Genomic DNA, 23,817 nt, shown 5'->3' on the forward strand with positions numbered 1-23,817 from the left:
CACCTACCAGCACTTTATAAGCAGTGGGCAGTCTCAATGTTTAACTTTAATGGAATGAGAAGCCATCTGAAATCAGCTCCTTAGAAGCCACATCTAAAGCACACTAGCAAATGCAACAGGGGGAACTTCTTCAGTTATGCTCTTCAGCCACCTTACTAACACTTCTCATCCTTACCATCAGAAAAATTAAATTGGAAAAAATAATAACACTTCTTCCTTTTTTTTTTAAAAAAAAAAAAAAGAAAGTCAGAAGCTAAGCCACAGTTGTTACAACCATAAGCTGCAAAATATGCAGTTTAACAACTGCATATGCCCTCTTACTTGCAGGAAGGTACTTGGATTTTCCTCTTATGTATTCTGGCTCTAATGAACCACATTGAGGGAATAAGGGATTAACAAGCTATTAGGACCAAGTGCTTCAAAAAAACCGACCATCAGAAATAAACTGCAAGAGAATGCATCATGGAAAACAACACAACCAGTAGACTGGAATGTCAGATTAATTTTATGCCCATTATATGACGGTTTGAAAAATCTTGAGGGATCGCCACAGCTTGATTAGCTTCCCCCACAGACTCTCCCCACAGACACACACTCATGAAGGACAACAACAAAAAACGCAAGTTTCCTGACACAGGCAATCTAAAGGCAGTACGTCTGATGTGTCCCATGTGTCTGACATATTGCACAGGTGCAATTATTCTGTGTGTATGGAACAGATCTGAAACTCCTAAATATGTGGAGGGTCACTGTTCATGCACATTACAGCAGCAAATTGTCCGGGCTTTCCAGATATCCTGAGGTATGGCAGCTTTATCTTTTTCCTAAAACCAGTGGCATTGTCAGGCCTGTTATATGGCACTTGTACCAGGACATGAAGATAGCAACAGCTATTGAATCAGTTTTTAGGGACCTGATAAAGCAATTAAATAAAACACAGAAACTTCTCATGTGGGACCTGCTCTTTAAAACACTCCCCGCTCCTTTGGGGAAATGGAAGTGTAGATGGTATACGGGTACCTTTAAATGTACCCGTGTCCTCTTCATTTGAGAGACGTTGAAGCCAGAGGCCTTGCTGCAGCTCTCTCTCCCAAGGGCAATACTCCCCCTCTACAGCAGAGGGAACCACACATCCATATATAACACCAGACATGCGTGTACACACACAAGCAATGGAAAGAGAGAAAGAGAGAAAGGACAGAATCAGAAAGAGAGGCTGTCTGGAAATGCAGCAACTCCCCGTACTCCCGCTGTATTCAAAGTGTCTGACAGGAAAACTGCTTGAATGAAACAGCATCTGTCCAAGAACACTATGGTTTAGCAGACTAAACACACAACATGCATGTTACCATACTTAAAAAGCAGTCTTGACTTCCACAGACTTGAGTTATGGAGATACAGCTCTTACACTGCAAAAGTAGCCAAGCAGCCTGCTGAGCTCATCTACAAAACTGCTCATCTACAAAACTTAAGACTCCAAAAACTGGACCTCTGCTTGCATTAGGCAGCCAAAGACCTTTACGAAGAAGCTCTTTGGAGTCTGCTAGTTTTCACAAAAAGGAAATGTGAGTACAAAGACAAAAAGATCAGCGAGAAATTTGGCATGGGGGTGAAACACTGGAAACATGTATTCTTAGCACAAACTTTGCATTTTGATGACTGAGACAAACACAGAGAAGGGGTCTTTCCCTAAGATTTTCCACAGAAATCCCTCAGAGCTAAAATGGGAACCACCTGAACTCCCTGATTTCTCAAGGCCATCTTTTAACTAAGGAGAGCTACAAGCAGCTTCTTCTGGGATGCCCTGATTACAGTTCCAGGGCACTACCCCTCAGTGAGGCACTCTGCAAAACTGAAAACACTGCCTCCACAATGATTCTATCTCTTGCTGCCGAAGAACAAAGGGCATATTCAAATCCAATTCCCAATAATAATAAAAACAGCAATAAAACGATACAGTGTCACAAAGCTGTGAATTGCACATGTTGGCATGGTGTATGGGAAGCATATTGTGTTGGTACTAGTACTGTAACTGCCCTGTGGGCAAAGATCTTCTGTATCCAGAATGATCCACCTAAAGATTTCCTTGACAATAACTCCCTCAAAGTCAAAGCAATAAAGAAGTGAAAGAAGAAGAAAAGTTTTCCAAGGCAAATCTTTCTCATTCTGCATGGCAAATACTCAACTCAGTTTTCCCTGCTGTCTAGCAGAAATGAAGGACAAATCAATCTGTCTAACCTTCGCTTGACTCCTCATCTTCCTCCTCTTCGCCGTCCTCTTCCTCCTCCTCGTCCTCCTCATCTTCTTTGTCCTCAATCTCATGATTTTCCTCAGCCTCAATCTCTTCTTCACTCTTTCCCTTCAGGAGGGCATGGATACGCACAGCCTCTTTCCATGGCACACCACCCAAGTCTGAAGGGGGTTGCTGAGGCAGCAGTAGTTCATCTTCTTCCTCCTCATCTTCCTCCTCCATCTCAGACTCTGAACTACTGTAAGGGTTTAGAAAAAAAGACAAAGAAACAACTAGTTAATGCTTCCTAGATCTGTCAGATCACTGACAAGTTGTTTCAACACACACAAGCCCAAAACGTATGATGGAAACCATAATACTAATTTTCTGCTTTCAGTATTTCATAGGCATTTTAGTGACAGCTCCACGTGTGGGGCTGCAGTATGGTCCTGGCCCTGCTTCTTTTAAAGAAGGTGAAGCTGCAGAAAAGTGCCTGTGAAGCCAAGTTCAAATATTTGTGCAGCATTACTTGTAACAGTCCATGACAGTTGAATACAGCAGAAAGAAACTACCTTCTCATATCACATCGCTTTGTATAAACTGGTGCAAGAGTTCTTAGCAGTGTCAGAATGGAAGGTCACATCTTTCAATGATGGCAGCTACCGCTAGCATTTTGGATAGCTAAGATGTTTTTGGCACTTGCTGCGGTGAACCACAGAAGGCTTTGGGAGTAGAAAGGACACACAACACAACTATCAAGCCAAAGGATCCACCATCTGAGCTAAGGAGAGCTGGAGAAAAAAAAATACAAAATTCTTCACTTTTCTATATCACGGACAGAACTATAATATGTATCCAATTAAGTACACAGTGTACACAGTGGCAAGAAACTGTAGGAAGCAGTGCAAGGATAATTACAACAATGAGCTTATTATTCTCACAGCAAAGTCTAAAACATGCAAACAGGTAAATCATTAGTGCTTTTTAGTAGAAATCTGTTTGATTCTAACAGTTCCTCGGTATAAGCAGCAGGGGCAAGAAATGTAACCACCTATACAATGACATTTAATCTACCTCACTCTTAGATGCTGGACTACCTACATGTACTGGGGAGAAAGATGGTTGCATTTGTCACTGGAAAATTAATGTGAACTACAGCACATTCAGAGAACACATCTGAAGGGTGAAAAGGTCCTCTTCCTTTGGTTTTCCTTAATAGATCATTGTCATAAAAGAACTGCATTTATTAGAGCAACAGTTGGATGCTTTCCTTATAAATCTTAAAAGGCCCAAATTCATCTGGATTGAAGGAGAAAACTGTTTGTGAATGGTTAAAGTTTGGGTGAATCATCTGAGAACTTGTGCCTCTGCTGCTTCCTTATGACAGCTGTCACTGTAGTTAACAGCCGTTGGCAGAACACATTCCATATAGACGAGAGGGAAAACCAACAAGTTGAAAATAATGAAGTTTAAATTTCATGTAGGTCTATAAAATATAACTTGTACAATAGTTGTAATTGTTTTCCATACACAGGTTTTATTACAGTATGTGACAAACTGACAGTTTCAAAAAAAAATTATATAGAAATGGTATAGAAATGAACCCGACAGGTGCTGCATGCTGGGGTTTTCGTGTGCTGTCAATAAGGTTTACTGCTGCTCAGACTGTTGCCATGACTGCTGAATGGGATGAGCTGCTGCTCTTCAACCAGCTGGCTTATCGCATGTAATATTGACGACATAAATTCTTTACCACATAGCTCACTTTACCTTCTTTGGCTTTTATTTATAACATGGTTTTTGTTTGACCTTTGAACACTGAGAAATGAGAAGCTGAAAGACAGCAGTGAGATGGGCTCGTATAGTGGGCATTGCTTTCAGCGTGGCAACTCTGTACCACAGCAATTAATTCAACAGCTGAAACTTTTTTTTTCTATAAAGCTGAGATCAAAGACCAACGTAGGTTGCCTTATAGAATTTGTATAAGCAGCTGAATATCTCATTAAAAAGGTATACCTACACAGATTTAGTGCTGAGGAGAGGAACCAAATGCTAAACTGTGGAAACAAAGCTCTTTTCTTCCCTTGCCATACAAACTCATACAGAACAAGCTGTCCTATGACATTCCTTTGAAAGGCCACAGTTCTTATACCAAAACTGCAGATTACATACTGTGAGTTACTGCAAGTTAAAGGGGATGAATAACGCATCTAAAGGGTTTTCTACCCTTCAAAACCTGTGTAGTCAGGGTTTGGTTGCTTAAATGATTTTTTTCTTGTTGAAGCTTAAACAAGATCAAGTCTCTTTTGAAAAAAATATACTTTGAATACTGTTTTCTGTAAATTTTCTCTGCAGTGTGAATGCTCCTAAGTGTGTGCATGATGGGAAGCTGTGCACCAAAATGCGTGGTCTCTGCTTGATTTAGAGTTAACACCTCACTGAACCTTGAAGCCCAATCCATCGCTCTGTAAAACACGGAGGGAATAAAAAGTTCCCCATCTCTTCTGCCTGCTCCTAACCCTGCAGCGCTGCACCAAGACAGTGAAGATGAGCAAATCAGAGCTTTGGTTGGCTTGTGGCAGGAGTCAAACTTTTTTTTCTTTTGTTGCTGAAAAAGTGGTCAGATTTTTTTTTTTTTTTTTTTTTTTTTGGCTTTCAGTGACATACCATGGAGTGGGTAGAGCTGAACAGAGGACACCCGATAGCTACATCATCTAGAAAAATGTCTCTCTGACGTTTGGCCCACACAGCCTTATCAATGCTCTAAGTAAATTGCTTGCCATATTTGGATTTGGGACAGAAATTTTTCCAGGTCAAACTGACAGGGAATTTGATGTATTTTCTCTTTCCTCTCTATTGTAGAGTGTGAGTTGCCCACTAAACACTGCTTTTCGCATGCAAAATTATACAATTCAGTCTATTACAAACAAAAATAGTCAGTTAAACACAGGTTAAGGGAAGTATGTAGGACAAAGGGAGCTAAATGTAGCATCCTATGAGAGGAAATCAAACTCACTAACCTAATAGTGTACTGCCCTCAGTCTCTACAATCTTGCAAAACACCTCTTGGAGATGACTGACAGCTTCATGCCAGAACTCCACTTTTAACTAACTCTTCTCCTCCTTTGGAAGTCTTCTGCCATTTACTGAGCAGGCAGCAGGCCTACTGTGTCCTGATTTACTGAAATCAAGACCAATAATAATAATACTCCATACTAGTAAATTTTGTTTTAGAGCTAGAAACACAAAGGACTAAAAACCCCTCAATATCATTAATGCCTATATTATCACTGTTGATATAATTCCTAGGCCTGCATACAGAGCTGAAGGAAGGATAGTCCCACCAATAGTCCCATGATTATTCAACCAGAATAATCATGGGACTATTATTCTAGATAAGATCTCAATTATGTAAAATGTCAAAATAGTATCTTCTAAAGAAATTGCTATGTTAAGAAATTAATCCAAAAGTATTATTTAGGTTTCAGAGAAAACAGCTGTACGATATATTAGGAATTGTCAGGCACTTATATGAAAGCCACACCTTAATGAGTCCACATGTACGCTCTGTCAAGGCTGAATTCAGACTACTAAAAGTTACTCTTTTCCAGATGCTGCATCTTCAAACTTATCAGATAAATAAATGACAGATTCTGTAATACATCAATCCTGTAAACATTTTAAAGAACATCTTTATTCCTGCATTCTTCGCCACACCAATCCAATTCAATTTCACATGTATAAATGTAGCAAGGAATTTCTCATACAGCCCTATACCTGTAGGTAATGCATACATAGAATATGTTTGTAGGATCTAAGTCTCAGGAAACCAGCAACAGCATTTTCTGAGTTTATTTCAAGAAGACCACTGGACAGACTGAGAGCTGAAAAGGTAAGGGTTGTTATTGCTACAAAGTAAAGTAGATGATTAGAAACCATATTAAGACATCAAGACTCTGCAAGAAGTGTATAATTGACTATAAAGTTCACAAGCATTCTTCATCAAGTATTTTCTCTCCATGACTCTTGCAAGAACTATTTCCAGTACCTCTACCTGCATATATTTGGATCCTGGTGTGCTTATACATAATTTTGCAGCTAAAGGGAAATTTGTGAAGGTACAACATGTTTTTCAACAGCCATAACTATTACTTCAAATTAATATCTCTCGGGCATTGCATCAGCATTCAGTCAGGATTACACGTGTGTCAAGCTTGAATCTTTAAACAAAAGTGTTTTTGAATTGTAACGCAAAACATACAGAAAAGAAGTTAACTTTGGAATGCCCTCTCATTTGAACCCATGTTCTGTTTGCTCAAAAGACTCATCTGTCTTTGATATGATTAAAAAAAAATTTAAAAACCTCTTCCAACTTAGGACTGAATTTCACAGTAATATGGTACTATGAGTGTCTTCTAAGAAAGGTAGTAAGCTATTTAGAAGAACAGAAACTACAAAATAAAATATCTGTATAAATACGCAGAACATTTTCAATAACTTTAGAAAAGGCAACATGGTAAATGATATGTTAAAAAAACCTAAGGGAAAAGCAGACAAAAGTCTGTTGGGATGGGTATTAAAAATCTTATGGACAATGTGTGCTAACCTGCTGGGCACATCCTCTTCTGTTCCTTTGTCCAACACACTGCTCAGGTTATGCTCTGCCAGTGTCTCTTCAGGAACCTCTTCCAGTTCTTCTTCCCGCTGCAGTGACAGTCGGTAGTTCTCCAGCTCAATCCGCTCAGGCGTGCCACGCAGCCGCTTAGCAAGGCTGGGCTCTTCCAGCCCGTTTACATTAGAACCTAAAGAATAAACCAGTGAATAAACAATAAATGCAACAGTCAGAACTGTAATTTTTTAAGGAAATTGAGCAATTGGGAGAAATGGGGCATGAGGCAGAGGGAGGTAAATAAAGCGAGAGAATACCTTATGTCATTATCTTGTTCACCACTACTGGCAGAACCTGCTGAGGAGTCAGACTGCAAAAGGGAATCTTAGTGGTTTTGGCTAACAGATGCTAAAAAGAATGTTAAATGTCCTAGTTGAGAGAGGAAGTAAGGACATTTTAGCTGTAAAAACTAGAGCTGTAATGAAGCCTATGTGGTAAGTATTGGGGAAGGCCTGACCACAGACTGCATATATCCTATGAGACAAAAGTAGGAATGCTATGGGGCAATCCTGCTGCATAATGTTAAAATTGTTACCAGTCAAGGTAGGTCTACAGAGTCAGGGAGCAAAGAAATATTACTCCTACTTAAAGATGGGGAAGGAAGGGAATGAAAAAGGCCCACCTGGAGCAAGTTTTAACACTTTTTATAGACTTGAATTAATTTGCTTTTTAATCAGAGTTTGTGATGAAATGAACCACAGGGAAAAATCTAGGTGAGATGTTTGCAAGCACAAACCCCATGAATCCCAGAAAATTGCAAGGACATGTGAATCAGGCAGCTGGAGAAAACTATACAGGAGCTTCATTCACTGTGGCACTCAGTGAATTAAATTCTAACCTGCACTCATCCATTTCTTTTTGAAATTCTAGTATTTTAGCTTAAACACCATGTCACTGTTTACCCTTACCCAGCTTACTATTTACAGAGCCCAATCTTTCCTAGCTTCTGTTTTGCTTTGCTAAACAAGCCAAGCCTTCTTCCCATGAGATAAGCTCTTCAGTGTGCTGATCATCCCCTAGGTCTCTGCACCTGTCCCAGTTTGGATTAATCTTTCCAGAACCTGCATGATTAGAATTGAACACAGCTCTCCAGATGAGGCCTTATCAGCATAACATACAACCCTGCCAGAAATCTCTCATCTGATGCACGCTGAGAACACACTTGCCTATTTATACGCCACGTAATACTGGTGACATTTATTTATTGACTGATACTCAGATCTTCTTCTCTGCTTTCAACTGATAAGCACCTCGTTTGTAGCCAAAATTCTCAACACTTTCTTAGTGCATGACCTAGTACTTTCTACTATTACATTTCTATTTTTAATATTACACTCTGTAACATTTTGCAGTTTCTATTGTATGACATGCCTATCCTCCTCTGCATTGATGAGGGTTTGAAATGTTGCCTCAGCAATTAACTTCATTAGCAGATTTTTTTTCCTGTTTTTTGCCAGTATCTTTAGTGAAAGTATTACAAAGATCAGTCCCCAGATCATTTTTTGTGAAACTCCACAGTCTGTAGGTGACATCCAACCCCATTATTTCCTTTTTCAATAAAACCTCTAATCTCTCATTTAAGGCAGCTTCTTAGCTACTTGACACTTCATGTACTACTCCCTCATTTTATCCAGCTTAAATAATTATTTCCATGTGGCAGCCTTCAGGTGCTTTACTGAAGTCCAGACTGTTCAAATGCACTGCATTTCCCTTATGGAGGTAATCAGTTACTTCATCGATAAAAGCTGTCAAGCCAGTCCAGTATAGTCTTTGGTGAATCCATGTCACGTTTTATACCACTTACCTTCATAAGGTCAAAGGACTTCACTTGCAGAACTAGCAGTCTTTAGATTCCTTCAGAGAAGTTGTTTTATCTACTATTTAGATTAACTGGTATGTACTTGTTCAGATCACCTTTTTTCTTTTGTCTTTTCTTTTTAAATTTTTATCTGCAGGTCATACTTCTGTCACCCAGTGGTTACACAGTATTACCCTGAATCAGATAGTCAAGGTACATCAGGATAGATTGATTTAATCACAAACTGTTACCACAAAGCTCACAATTTCATTGTACAATTCTTCCACTCTTCCAAGACAAAGACTATTTGGCCAAATTTTATTTCCAATCATTACAGTATAGTAATATTTAAATTTTGCTTCCAGCTTCTTTGGGTTAATATCCATTTCCAAATCTTGCTACACACTGACTTCTTTTGCTCCCATGTCCAATGCCATTGTCCCAACTGAAACTGGAGGTCAAGTATTCATTTGATTGCCTGACTATACATAAAATTGCATTTTATGCCAGCCTCATCTTCACTGTGGACCCACTTCTGCTTTCCCTTACCTTGCTTTTACTCACATGCTTAAGGAATAAAGCTGTTTGCTTTCCTTTCCTTTGCAAAGTCTAATCCAGCATGAGCTTTGGGAACATTTACTTTATCCTCACACATTTTGACCTCCAAGACAGTTTTTGTTTTCTTTCTCCATCCTCTGCAGTTCTCAGGTTATTCCTAACAGCCTTTTTTCACAGCAATTACTCACTCAGCACCATCTTAGTCTTCCACATAAAACTACACAGACCTTGCCATAATTAGTAGCTTTTATTTCCAATCCCTCTCCAGAAAGATAAAATCTCATAAAGACAACTGCCAGGAGTGTTTTTCTCTTTTCCTTAGTATTATTGAACCCTTCTATAATGTGGGCAAGTGGCTGCTGTGCCCCTGGCTGGAACTACAGGGCTTCTTTATGGTATAAACCACAGAAGCTTGTCCTGTGGCAGGTGGGAACATTACCTTGCATTTCCAGAGATACTGTGGTCTCTACAAGCCTTATGTTGTGTTAGTGTTTTCAAAGTTTAATGGAACTGGCCTGCCTTTTCAGCTGGGATTCACGTTTCATTTCATTCTCTCTAGATGGTGATACCACCTCAGCCAAATCTATTTTTGTAATCTGTGTTACATTCCCCAACCCTGACTTCACAGTAACAGGGGAACTGACCTGGAATATTGCTCTGCCACTTCTGGCTGACAGTGAAAAACCAGAGGACTCTGGGTAATGCAAGAACACCAAGGTAAGGGAAAACAAAGAAGGAATATACTAAAATCATAAAAAAAGAGGTTTTCTACTTGGAACTCTTTATACACAATGGAGCCATCAGCTCGACTCAGCTACTTCCACAAAGCTTTTGTGTTTTTAGTTCCTTCTCTTCTGATGCATACCCTAACATAGCTGCAAAGTTCACAGGCAGAAAAAAAAGGATGACAACAAAAAGAACAAGAACTTTTTATCCGTCTGACATTATTTCACTCCTCTTGTTTTCTACAGTCTTAAGGGGTTTTTGTCAGCCTTTTCAAAGAAAAACAAAAAAAAAGAAATATAAAATCATTCCCATAAAATTAATTGAATGGAGTATTAAAAAAAAAAAAAGAGATGCTTGTTTCAATGCTGCAATATCTGGGGTGGGGACAAAGACTGGCAGCAATCACTCTAAAGTAAAGAGGACTGAAAATCAAGCTGACATCTGTTTACACGCATTTCATGAATATATATGATCTTTCAGGTTATTCAAAATACAAATCATCATCGCCCTTCTCATCATGAAGACCCAGCATAACTGGTACATAGAGAATCAAACCAATTCTATCATAGCACAATCTGTAAGTGGGAGTAAGCGACTCAATGCAACTGTGTTAAAAAACCTAAGAAGATGGAAAACCTGCCTAAACTTTAATGCAAAAGGATGTGGTCAATCCAAGATGTCCTGTGAGCTTGACAAGCACTCCATGCCTCAAAATCTCAAAGAAGTAGGAAAGACATTCCCAGCACTTTCTCTAATTAATTTATATATCCATATACTTGAGATGCAGGATTAGTCACATCCCTCCACTTCACTTTGCAAAGAAAACAGGTCTACATTGGAGAACAAGATACAGAAACTTAACTGATTACCAGCTTCAGCAAGGGATTTCTAGGAATTTGGTCTATACGGACCACTTGGTCTACTTGGTCTATTGGTTTTGTTTACAAAAGTTTCCACGAAGACTTATCTGGCTAGCTCCAAAGCCATTGTCAAACTTGTTACCAAATGTGAAACAGGAGAAATGCTACTAATAGCCAACTTTCTCCACCCCAAAGCTGTCAACTATCAGAAGGAAAAGCATCATAGTTCACAAACCTACTTAAGAGATGAAAGTAGTGTGAGATGCAGGTATCGTTAACATGGTAAGATAATGAACAATTTGCTCACATTATGTTATAAAGTTCACACCAATTCATTTGAAGCTACAATAAGAAACTGTAAGTAGGGATAAGGAAATTTGAAGCTTTCCTACCTTCATTTCCTCCATATATATATATATATATACACACATATATACAGTGCTATATGCGTGGGCAAGGTCTATTCTAACGCAGTTCTTGTAGATGCTAAAGCTTATTTTCTAATGTTCCTCTGGAAGGGAAAAGTGCTTCTCTCAAATCATTACATTGTATTCCCCAGACTGTTTTTTAGCTTGCCGGTGGGAGATAGCTGCAGAGTGCACTCATTAGCCATCAGCTGACATTTCACCTTGTCAGCACATCCAGGACCACAGAGCTGAAAGTCTGCAATGAGTCACAACTGAGAGAAAAGGGGCTGATGAGGCTGCATGTGCTAGGAAAAAACCTATGTTATTAGCCAGAGAGGGGAGCTACCTGAAAGCCAAGAGCAGCTTCTCATGCAATCAACAGATCAGTTAAAAATCCACAAGCAACATCCAAAATAGGACACATTTTAAAATCTGATTCTTTACTTTGGAAGAGTCAGTGGGCCATGAACATTACATAGATCATCCAAAGGGAACTCTTTCTCCTAACAGGACAGGCGGCTTAGCTGTTGCATGAAAGTTGCCAGAGTCCTTTATTTATCTCAGCCTTGACACAGCCTGCCTCCTGTGAAGAAAATCATATGATCAGAGATAACATTCCTACACTGAACTGCTCCTTGCCTGCATGACTGTGTCCTTTTCCAGCAACTTTGGCAATTACTGGAAGGCTTGAGAACCTCCTGTTGAGAGAGGATCCCATCTTGACTTTCCCCCAGTACTACCTTGTTCTGTAAAATCTACAGATTATTCTCATGAGCTAGATGAAATCTTGCCAGGGTTACTGCCTGACATAACACTTGCTGAAGATGTAGAAGAAAACTAGAAATCTGAGAACAATTAATTCTTCCCAAAGGGAAACTACCTGCCTATTTTACTAGAATTTATTTTTCATTAATGATGAAGTACCTCTAGACTTCCTTTTCTCAGGTAAATCTGTTAAGATTGCAAACTCTCTAAGTTAGATGTCATCTCTTGTGAAGTGAGGGTCCAGTATTTTGCACAGACTCAGCTGTGGCCTTGGGGAGTTACAGAAATTCAAATAAAGGTGTTTACTGTGAAACATGTGCAAAAGGGGGAAGGAATTAATACATTTCTCAGGAAAATCTTCATTCTGGATTTCTCAAATCTTGTGCTTTTATGATAATGTGAAACACTGTACCTGTTTGTTTTCACTTGTCTTTTCCAAACTCTTCAATTACTTCCACCTCCACACAATTGACTGAGAACACAACTATGACAGGTAAAACAACTCCTATAGAAACAGCAACGTATTGCATATGACAAAGTACAGAAATGGAAGATGAGAACTTTTCTGTGGGAGTTTAAAAGTGATGCAGTGAGCTCTGAGTCAGAAATGCTGAAAGTCCTCAGATTCCGTTGCCATTAATTTCTAAGATATCTTTTGGGGTAAGGTTTCTGAAGCGTGCTTGCAGTTCAGCAAACATTGTCGCTGAGGTATAGAGAAGGCAACAAACAAGATCCAGCAGCATTTTTAGGCTTCTCATTTTTCATCTGCGTTAACGTCAGATCGCGTTCCATTTTTTTCCCAAAAGTTTTGCCCTCTCTCACTTCAATTCCATTAACTGCCTCTTTGTATTCCAACTCCACTTCTCATTCAAGGGCCTCAAAATGTTGTACAAGTATTAGCATATTAAAACAAACCTATTTTGGAAGCAGGTAAGTACCGTAGAGGTGTTGCACAAGTCCAGACACAGAGATTAAATACCAGCAAGGCAGTCTCACAACAGACTAGTGGCAGTGCCAGAAACAAGATCCAGAATGCCCAGCTCCAACCTCTTCACTCTCAACTTCACTTTAAGTCAAGACGAAACACTTTGAAGTAAGAAGGGGACTAAAATATGTCGGATTTTAAGTGTAATGATTACATGGTTTACATGAGCAGGTTGAGCAATGGCACCTCCTACGAGATGCTCACTGTGCTCAGCATAGTGTGTACAAAAAAAAGAAGTCTTAGTACCGAGGCCCGTTGTTGGATGCTGCGTGTATTGAAACAGTAAGTCAATTAAGACATTCCATTTAAATAAGTGCAACTTATTTCTTCTGAGAGACACAGACAGAAATCCTTTCCTTAATCCTCTCCAAAATTAGTATCTAGCCACTGTTAACAATTTTTGTACTACACAGTAAGAGATATATAAAACATGTAGATGGCAACTCTAAACTGACCTGCAGAAGCATGTTAAATGGAATGGATTTTTTAAGGGTGAGGAAGAAGTTTAAGATTTTAAATCTAGATTCATCCACCCTTTAAAATGTATTTTCTTTTTTAAGAAATGCCTCCAGGAAACCACTGGAAAGAGCCCAGCAGGCCTGGTGAATTCTTGTCACTGCTTGTTCACACAGCCTCACATCACATACTGCAGAACTGCACCCATCCTGGTAGGATCCCCTGAATTTTGATAAGCACGTCCTCAAAGCCAAAAGGGGTAACATAACACCTGCTCAAATAGAAACAAGAATGCATTTCTTCAAACGTAAATAACAGTTATCAAATGTCAATGTTATTTTGATATAATGCCTCAACTTTCTCTCTCACTATCCTAGGCTATTCCCAAGCCCTCAGGGAGCCTGAATTACTCAGCAATATTGAGAAGCCATCAGATCTTGAATTTTCTGATGTCTGTGTTTCCAGTTTGATCCATAACATGTTCTGCTAAATATAAAACCCCTGAATTCAAAGATGACAGTATGATAAGAAAAGCAAAGTCTATTTCATGGATATCCAGAGTGTCCATGCACAGGATTCAAAATGAGCTTAAATCTGAAGATAGCCCTACTGAAATTCTTCTGTAGTGCACACGTATCAATCATAACAATAAATAGTAACTAACTAGGCTTTCTAGATGATACACTCTACTGAGCCAAAGCTCTTAGAGTTTGATACGGGAATTGTACATACGCAAACTGTCTTATGCAGGTTGGACTTGGATCAATACAACTGTCCTTAAACTGACATTTACAATCCAGCAAACTGAGGAGCAGACACAGAGCAGAACAGCAGCTCTTTCTAGCCTACCAGAAGAAAAAGGGTTTTGCCACTGAGCAACCACCATGCTCGAGACTTCTACTACCATGCCAAAGCTCAGTCCTCAAACTGTCAGTCAACCAATTCTTCCTAGCAAATCAGGGACTTAAACAGAGAAATGGTGAGATTAACCTGTACAGACAGAAAGGTGTTTTGTCTAAATATCCTTTGACGCAGAAGTACCCAGCAGAGAGTTATTAAAGAACCAGCACTATTTTCAGTGCTGACCAAGGAGTTTTATAGCATTACTTGATTCAATAGCACACAGCATGTGAAATAAAAATCAGTGAGATTCCTGTTGGTATCTACTGGTTCCCTAAGCCATGGGGAGCAGAGGAGCTCCCAAGACCTGCCCCAAACCATCATAATGTGTATGGGAATTACTGACAGCTAAAATATTCAAGGGATTCTGAAACAGATACCCCAGAAACAAACATATGAAGATATAAGTCCTCCTCCACACATTCCACAACCTCCAGCTAGAATTAAGTTCTTCACATCTCAGATACTGTCAGTAAATGTGGAAGCCCTTTCTTTTTCATAATTATGAAAGTGAACTGGACTGACTACTGAATTAAATTAGTAACTTATACGTTTATTTTACAGATGTTGCAATGTTTTCCCCCACCCACACACTATTTTGGTTAAAATAGACTTTTAGAATTGTCAAAACAGACACCAACAAAGCATTGCTTCCTACAACATCAGTAGGGCAAAGTCTAGAAAGAGCTGTCAATTTGATTGATCTGACCTTTCTTTGTTTTTAGTGGAAGCAACCAGAAGTGAATATAATTAGCCAGTTTTATTTCAAGGTCATCTGTAATTTTTATTTATGTCTTGAAAACAAATCGAAATTCATCTGCAACTTATAGTATAAAGTTATGTTTGAGAAACAGATGGTGTTTTTCATGTACAGATGTGTGAAGTAGTAGTATTACATAATGAAAGTTTGAAGCTCAGTATATGGTTTGACAATACAGAACAGCTGTCTTCCTTACAGCAGAGGTATACAATAATCCAGGAATATAGCTATTTTTGACTCCTGGAAAGAGTCCAGTGTTGTAGCTGGTGGGTGGAGAAAAGAAACAGGGGAAAGGAGATATTAGGTCACCTAATCCAAGCCCCAGGGAACACTGCTAAGCTTGATTCTCCTTATTGCATCTCTGCTGTCAGAAAATCTTAACATTTGTACAGATTTTACTTTTACTGCTGCCCAAACAGGTTTCCAGTACAGAGATATAAAATCCCTACATCAATTTATATTAAGTCTGTTAATTATTGGTGTGTCTATTACTTAGGAATATTAGTGAGTAACATATTGACTATCATTTTCCATTTTGTTGGTATCATCTAAGATGTCTGAGCTCTCTCCAGTATTTTGATCAGCTCTATCATATGTTGCCTGGCTTTGTTTCCATTTCCTGAAAGAAGCTGAGCGTGGGAAGGCTGAAGAGCGCTAAAGGATAACCTGGCTAAAGATAATATTACTTTACAGATGTGAATTTTGTCCTGGAAGCTATTAAAGGTATGTGACCTCAAAGAACCACCTGGGGTGAGGCACATCCAGGGACTGGCAGGGAGAAAAAGGCAAGAAAGGCCACACTAAATTTTAAAATCACCATGACCTTGGCTCATGAGGTTTTGCCCTTTTAAAAGTGAAGTACTCTCTTTGTTTTAAGTAACTTGGAAATTAACATTTAAGAGTGATCGTCCAGTTATAATCCAGAGTAACTCCTTTTATGTTGTTAGACAGAAAGCCTCTGCTATCTTCTCTACCACATGAGACTTCGTATAGTTTATTCATTGTGGCATCTTTTTCTTGCCACTAATATGTAGCAGCCCTCCAGAACCTCTCATTTCACCAGGAAGGACCAAACAGGTGATTCCCACTGTGCAAACAACACAAAGCTGAACCAAGGACACTTCCATCTAAAAGTAGTAGAGGAATCTATCCATACAAATGTTGCCTAATTTTTATAGAAACTGGTACTTCCAATTCCACCTTGGATACTAGATGATGTTTTGATCATTAAAGAACAACAAATCAGGAACTAGAAATTTCATCACGCATAATAAAGAAGTGCTGAATATCAAATGTCTTCAGTTTCCCGTTCAAATTGTGATCAGATTCAAAACATAGCTTTCAAACAGATATCTTCTTCCAACTACTGGGCTAATAACCACTATCTCTTCTGTTCCAATGTACTACAGATTTCTGTAATTACTGGATCTCAGAATATATTTAGATACTAACCATCTCCTTACTTAATTTCTATCATTTTTGTCAAGATTATGAAGTGCTGCAAATGGAATAGGCTGAAATCTGAGGCTGGCAGTAACAGGAAAATATACTGGGGAATGTTTGCCGTAAGTAAAAGCTCCATATATTCCAAAAAAGCATTAACACCTGCTCCCTCATTCTGTTGCATAATTTTCTATTATCTACATTTATCCCACATGCTCTTGTATAACTTGTAAAGCAACTGAATATTCCAAGCAATCCAGAGCTTCACACCTTAGTGGGAATTTTTCTGAAACAAAGAAAATTCTTGTATATAGGTATATAGCTAGGTATATTCAAAATCTGTTCCAGTTCCAAAAAGAAAGCTTCCAAAAGGCACATTACTGATTAAAGCATTGGTTCTGATGTTTTAAATCACTGAGTTACCCAAGCCTGAAAGTATTTAAACATCTCTTGGGTAAAAAAGTCGTATTTTTAAACACTTCTACCCGCGAGCCATCAGATAAACTTCTACAACCGCAGAAAGGACAGTTATGAGATTTTCCCTAAAAAAGAAAATACAGCCTTCTGGGATGACAGCAAACATGAGAAATGTCAGACTAAACATACATTTTTGAGAGAAGATGTAAGCAACTAAACAGAGCATAGAAGTGTCATCTCATCCTTAAAGAGCATCTGCCCAGTTTTGTTTGGAAAGCCTAAGCTAAACTCTACAGCACCAGGATCAGCTCAGCAACCACTACTTCACCTTCCTCCGTAAGTACACTTCAGAGAGTCAACACTGAACCTATTCTTCTGCTTCTGGGGTATCTATTCCTTCCCTTCAGATTATTTCTATTTATTCTGTTTTTTTGGGTTTTGGGTTTTTGTTTGTTTGGTTGGTTGGTTTTTTTGTTTGTTTGTTTGTTTTTTTAAAGTTTGGTTTTCTCCCCTTTCTTCTCCTTGTATTTTAAGATACATTAGCAACTATATACTCTAATATATTATGCTGCTGATCACAAGCAGGTGGTAAAACTAGCACTGGCTTGTTTTAATTGGTGTAGTGGTGAATAGGCATTTATTCGTTTGTTTTATTATTTTAAAAGTACCTTACACTTTCCCATCACTGTTACAGAACATAGAGAAAAAGATCTGTATGAAACAGTTACTCTGCTTTCTGCCATACCAGATGAAGAAGTGTAGTATGTCTAAAATATAAAACAACTTGTACACAGCAGGCTTTCTACACCACCCTAGTGATGTGTGTTGCAAAGGAGATGGCCTATGCCAACCCACCTCTCGGAAAAACTGCTACCAAAATATATCTGATGAAGCAACCTGTTTTGGGATGCATGGTGGAAAACATCTTAGTACTCCCAAAAGTTCAAATCTTAGAATGAAATTTCCAAAACCCTGTAAAAGCTAATTCAGTCCACCTTCAGGGGAAGTCATCTGGTTTTCGAGGAAACAAAACACCCACATTGCCCACAGACTTTCGTGCATTTGTGAATGGCTCAGTAGCCCAAAGTTTTAAAGTGATTTACACGTGTAATTATTATACTTTGTTTCTAAAAATTGTCTTTAATACATTACTATTTATATAGTGAATTTCAGTCCTTCAATTTCAGTTCTGGGATAAATAGTTGGACGTTAGTTAGCATCCACATAAGATTTTCTGAGGATAATTTCTTTTTGAGGACGTTAAGTGAGGACGTTAACTGCAAAAAAAAGTACATATCACCTCATTTTCTATACAATGAACACAATATTTAATCTATTTACCAAGTTCTACAAGTCCTGAATAATGTTAGAGACCCTCAGAAGTGACAGATGCAGTGGAAGGACAAATCTGTATAATTCAAGATCCCAGGACAGTATATTCAGAACAATCAATGTGTTCTCTTTACAAGTAAAGAAGCATGTACAATCAGCAAGAACATGGCCTGGCCCAAATAGTCTACTTTTCTTCGTTATTTTCAGGTCATTTTATTTGCACAACAAAAGTTAAAAAGAACAATATTTGACATAGTGTGTTACTTAGGGCTTTATTTACGGAATAAAGTTTCCTCTAAGGTAAGTAACTTCGGTTGGAATGGGAGCAAGGAGGAAGTGTGGCAGTGAAGGGAAGAATGCTTGAAAAAGGTTCAGTTTTGTTCCACAAACAAACCTAAAATGCCTTTAACAAAAAGTGACTTTTGAGTGTCAGGGCCATGGAAGGAGGTCCCTGGCAGCACCCCTCTCCCATCCAGTGGGGCAGGATACAGAGCTCACCTCCCATAGGCATTAGTAAGAGAACACCAGAAGCCATGAGACTAGAGAAGAACCACAGGCACAGAAACAGAAAGTGTGAGGCATCTTCAAAGAGAATGAGGTGAGAGTGCCTGGGAGCTCTCCCATCACACAAATACTTGGTTTCTCCAAGTTTTAGCAGAAAACAACGTCGCCTATGCTGGTACAGCAAGGAAGTCTGATGATTTTCCCTTCTTTTTTTTTTTTTTTTAATTCATGAAGCAAACATTTGATTTCTGAAGAGCATACGTGCAGCTGCAAAGTTAACAGCTTTCCTGATGCAGAACAGTGGAGGCTGTTCTAGCAGTGCATCAAAACAGCATTTCTAGTTCACGCACCGGAACATGAAGTTTTACACTGAACGCTGATGGCTCCTTCTCAGAACTGAAGGCCCATTTTTAGCCTCAAAATCAGGACTACTGACCACAGTAAAGAAAAATAAAATGCAGTTTCAAGGGCGTAAAGATATTACTTTCTTCCAAAGAAGGAACCCTTACATACAACGGAACTGGTTTGTGGTTGCAGTTCTGTGAGCTACCATTTAAACATAACTACTCTGGCCAGATAAACCCAGAAGAGAAGACATATTCACAATTAGACTCTCAAAAGTCATCTGCTATTACAAGTTTTCACTTGCCAATGGTGCAGTAGGAAGCATGAGAAGCATGCAAGAAAAGACACAGAATTAGTCCCTAATGTAGACTAATCCAATATATTTTTCAGAACAGGAAAATGCAGCTCAAAACTATGATCCAGCTCTACTTGTTTGTCATGGTGAGAACCTTACAGAATAGTCTCTTAACGGTCTTGCGGAAGGGAGGTCATCTCCTCATGTGCCATTCTCCTGAGAGAAGACAACTGTCCAGCTAGAACCTAAGACTCTGGATTTGGCTACAAGGCTCCATATTTACTAATTTTTTTGCCTTTCCATCACACCGAAACATCCCATCATCACAGCTCCTGCTCTACCAACAAGAGGAATCACATCCTGCCAAGACCCTTACCTGTGACGCCAGGTGCAAAGGCTATGCCTCTCTCTTCCCGAGCACTGACTTGCACTTGCCCATGTGCCTCCTCTCCCCTCACACATGGGTGTCACTGCCTCACTTACAGAGTGCAGCAAAGACCTCTGTCCTGCAGCATGGCACACAAAACCATCTCCCAAATCGACCAGTATCAACGCTGACAGCGCATCCATCCAAAGCCAGCTTTGCCAAAGCAGTAAATTATTTAGTATGGAGGTCCTTAACATGTTTTCTACTGCAACATGTCATGCTGTCTGTGCAGTGTATGCCCTGCACTCCGAGCAAACCACAACATTTTAAAAAGCACGATACAGATGAAGCCTGAAAAGTAGTACTTTGCAGTGACAGATGGCACATGCCACAGAGCTTCCCAAAATGTCTTCTGCATTTGAGCTTGCCAGATCTATTCATTCCACTCTCTCCCAAATCTGTATCCCTCACAGCATCCCTCACCTGGAACCAGTGGAGGGAAAAGGGGGATGACAAAGAAAAACTCAGAAACCTGAAGTTTGTTTGGAATTTATTCCCTTGAACATTTCACACAGTTGAACAAATAATGTCTTGATTTCACAGCAACAGGAAAACCACGTGTTACATGATTCAAAAAGACACACACCCAAAACAAAAACAGGTTAAAAGGAACTGCATAAATCAAAATCTTCAAGGAGGCTATACAATGGAGACATGAAGCCTTTCTGAGCACTAATCATCTCACTTGAACATTATCTGTCACCAAGCTTATTTTATGCACACTCCCTCCTTTTCTCTGAGAGAAACAATCTCAAAAGGGTCATTTCTCAGAATCCACTTTTCAAAAAAAACCAGACATTTTAATTCTGCAATTTAAACAAATCCAACTCTTTCACACAAACTTCATACTATTTTTCTAAGACACAAAAACATTCGATGAAGCTCTTAAAGTGCCCAGAAAAATTCATATCGCCCTTCAGAATATACACATACAAACAATAAACAAATATTCCAGTGGCACAAGTCTACAAGTCTGAAAGCTAGAGCGAAAGGTAGAATTGGGAGCCCAGTTACTCCCAAGAAAAAGTGTTCTTAGCAGGATCCAGCCATGAGCACAAACTCAGCACATCACCATTGTGCATATACTTCCTGGGTCCCCAAAACTTTTTTCAGGATTTTTCAGTGAAAGTCTATCAGGTCAGCTGCATCTCCACTATTTTGAACAAATAACCTTTTCATCATGCCTTTGCCTTTCCAAATTTTCTGGGCTAAAAATTGCTGATCCTTTAGCATTCTCCTTTCCTTTACGCCCAAGCCACCTAAATCCTGGTAAGAACACTGACAAGGAACACGATGGACTGGGAACAGTCAAGCACTTATCCGACCAGAGATTCCTGGCTTGCTATTAAGCAGTGTGATGATTCACTAGGCACTGAACCTTGGTCCTAATCGGACAACCCACACACTCTCCTCAGCTTCCAAAAATACAGAGTCTGGTTCTTCAGTCTATATTTTAAACGTTCCAGCAGAGAGAAATAAGTCTTGCATCAGATCTCTTTGGAGTTGTATGAAGCCCCATAAGAGGGTTCAGTATCATGTGCCATGTCCTGCAAAACACACCACCACGGCTCCTCCAAACAGAACAGACAACACTCAAGGCACAGTAGTAGAGGAATTATCTTTCCTCCTAATTTGGTGGTGCATCCTGAAATATGGATCTACTTTTTTTTCTTTCTTTTTTTGGGGAGGTGGGGGCAGCGGGATATGGATGGTATGTAAATGCACAGTTCAGTGGTTTAAAATGAAGGCAGCACAAACAGAAGATGATGTCACATAATTAATTTGCTGCTATCTTCTGTAATTTAATGTTTAAAACAGACCAAATTAAAACAAGGACAAAAACCAAATGTGAATAATAATGAAAAGAAGTGACCAAGTGGAGGATTTCACGAAGATATGTTTGTTTGCACAAGCAAACAGTATTGCTTCAGGCTGAATCATCTTCACAAGTAAGGCATGTAAAGAGGCAATGTTTATGAACAAGAAGCTTATTTATATATAGAAATATATATAAAATGTATTCGTACTTTGTTAGACACAAGTAGAATTGTGTGCAAATAATATTGGATGCATTCATAAAGATTCATTAAATTTTACAGACAGTTAAGATCCTTTTGAAAATGTGGCTCATAATTTACTTTAAAGGGCATGCCATTTAGAGGAAGCAGACACCCTTCTATGGCTCTCGAGGTCAGCAAAAGAATCTCCTCATGTAAAGACCAGCTTTGCTTGCTATACACAACAGATTACTTGTTTAAGAGACTACTGTGAAGTGCTTTTCTCAGAACAATTGCTCCCTGAAAACACTTAAGGCACATCCACAGAGGGATTTTTAACTTTTCATATTGTGTACCTATATCACACACACTATATATTTTTGTGGTTTTAAAGCAGGAGACCTAGTGCCTCTACTTTGTATTGCATTTTTCAGTTTTGCATACTGTGGCTTATATTTGGCTTCTTAACTCTTTCACAGGTCAAGTAACTACTGCAAAGATCTCATGACTTGCCTTTTATTGCTGTACATTTTGAGGAAGGAGTTTCCCTAGCAGGTCCTTCCTTTACAAACTCCCTTCTGCGGACAGGGACAGAAACGTATTGCTGTGAGAACACAAGCCTGAAATGGGAAACATCTTACAACAAAACATCACTGGCTAAAATCACCCCAAGGAGCATTATCATAAAGCTGATAGGGGTAAAGACTGTTCCAAGTCCATCTGTCAAGAAAGAGCTGGAAGTTCAGAAATATGTTCTTACAGACCTTTAGAACAAACAGGAAAACAGCATTTGCATTAAAAGCACATTAAAATCATATAAAGTACTGTAAATAATATTCAAAAAAATTCAAGACACAGCAGTTACAGATTATCAAAAGGAGAGACAGTTGAAAAGCAAAGTATTTTTTTTCTCTTGGCAATAGCAGCAATTTTGGCACAAAGGCAAATGCAGAAGATAGAGAGAAACAGGCAGACAGGGTACAGAGAAAGGTTACAGAATCTACAACAAGCATGCCACAATTCAGCAGGACCAAAAGCACAGTAACAGCTTTCCCCGACTTCCCTTCCCCAGAGAGAATGGCATCCATCACTCAAAAGCTTGTTGCCACTTCCCAGATTGAAGGGTAAATCTATACTGCAAGAGCCAGTTTGACCACAACCTCCCTGGGAACATCCCTTGTAACAACCACATAAGATGCCACACAGGCTCTCTGGCAAACCAGGCCAAACCTTTGCAGGAAGGGCGATTCTAGTTGACTGCTAAAAAAACCTCAACTTGCTTATCACAGATTGTGCCCTGCAACTATTGTCATTACAATACAAGGGACAGACAAAATACATTAAATGCCAGCTAAGATTGCGGCCACTCAGTGAGGGACTGACATCTTCAGCAAAGTTAATACATGCCAATCAGGTTAGTAACACATCACAAGTGCTTGGTGTGACCAATCTTACCTCAGCTGATCAAACCTTCCGAATGTTATTTTGTGGTTGAATATATTTTAAGCATTAAGCTGGCTAAAAAAGAAGAGGCCAGATTTGGTGGCGTGGCAAAAGAGGCAGGGAGGCGGGGGGGAGAACCCATGCAATTTACATCCATTTGGGATTCCATGCCAACTAAAAAGCAGTCCTTGCACAAGTCACCATAAAGCTCACTGAACAAGCACTTTGCTAACTCAGGGCTGAATTTAACTCAGAGGCATAAAATTTAAGAACAGTGGGTTTTTTGTCTTGTATATTCTTTAATTGTTGTTTCTGCTGTACATCTTCCTTTTGCCTTCTAAGCTATCTTTGTATCTCCACCAAATATCAAACCCGCACATTTTACACTTTCTTTTTTTACTTAATCACTTCAGAGGCAACTTACACTCCACATCAAGATCTACCTCACTGCTGAGGTTTGGCTCAGACCTTAGGGTGGCACTTGCCTTAAGGGAGGTCAA

General features: G+C 39.2%; 1 protein-coding gene across 7 annotated transcripts in view; it reads right to left on the reverse strand.

Annotated features, from left to right (window-relative positions):
- Nucleotides 1–23,817, reverse strand: part of MICAL3 (microtubule associated monooxygenase, calponin and LIM domain containing 3) — a 165,315-nt gene that overhangs the window by 42,543 nt on the left and 98,955 nt on the right. For 6 of the 7 annotated variants that reach the window (XM_068402371.1, XM_068402368.1, XM_068402369.1 and 3 more), the window contains 3 exons: nt 6,837–7,032; nt 2,239–2,489; nt 1,021–1,110 (listed from right to left, as the gene is read on the reverse strand). In XM_068402371.1, the coding sequence (XP_068258472.1) occupies nt 1,021–1,110; nt 2,239–2,489; nt 6,837–7,032 (537 nt within the window). The remainder of the gene's footprint in view (nt 1–1,020; nt 1,111–2,238; nt 2,490–6,836; nt 7,033–23,817) is intronic. The other variant, XM_068402370.1, reaches the window with a different exon arrangement.

The sequence above is a fragment of the Nyctibius grandis genome, chromosome 5, assembly GCF_013368605.1.
Source record: "Nyctibius grandis isolate bNycGra1 chromosome 5, bNycGra1.pri, whole genome shotgun sequence".
NCBI classification, from domain to species: Eukaryota; Metazoa; Chordata; class Aves; order Nyctibiiformes; family Nyctibiidae; genus Nyctibius; species Nyctibius grandis.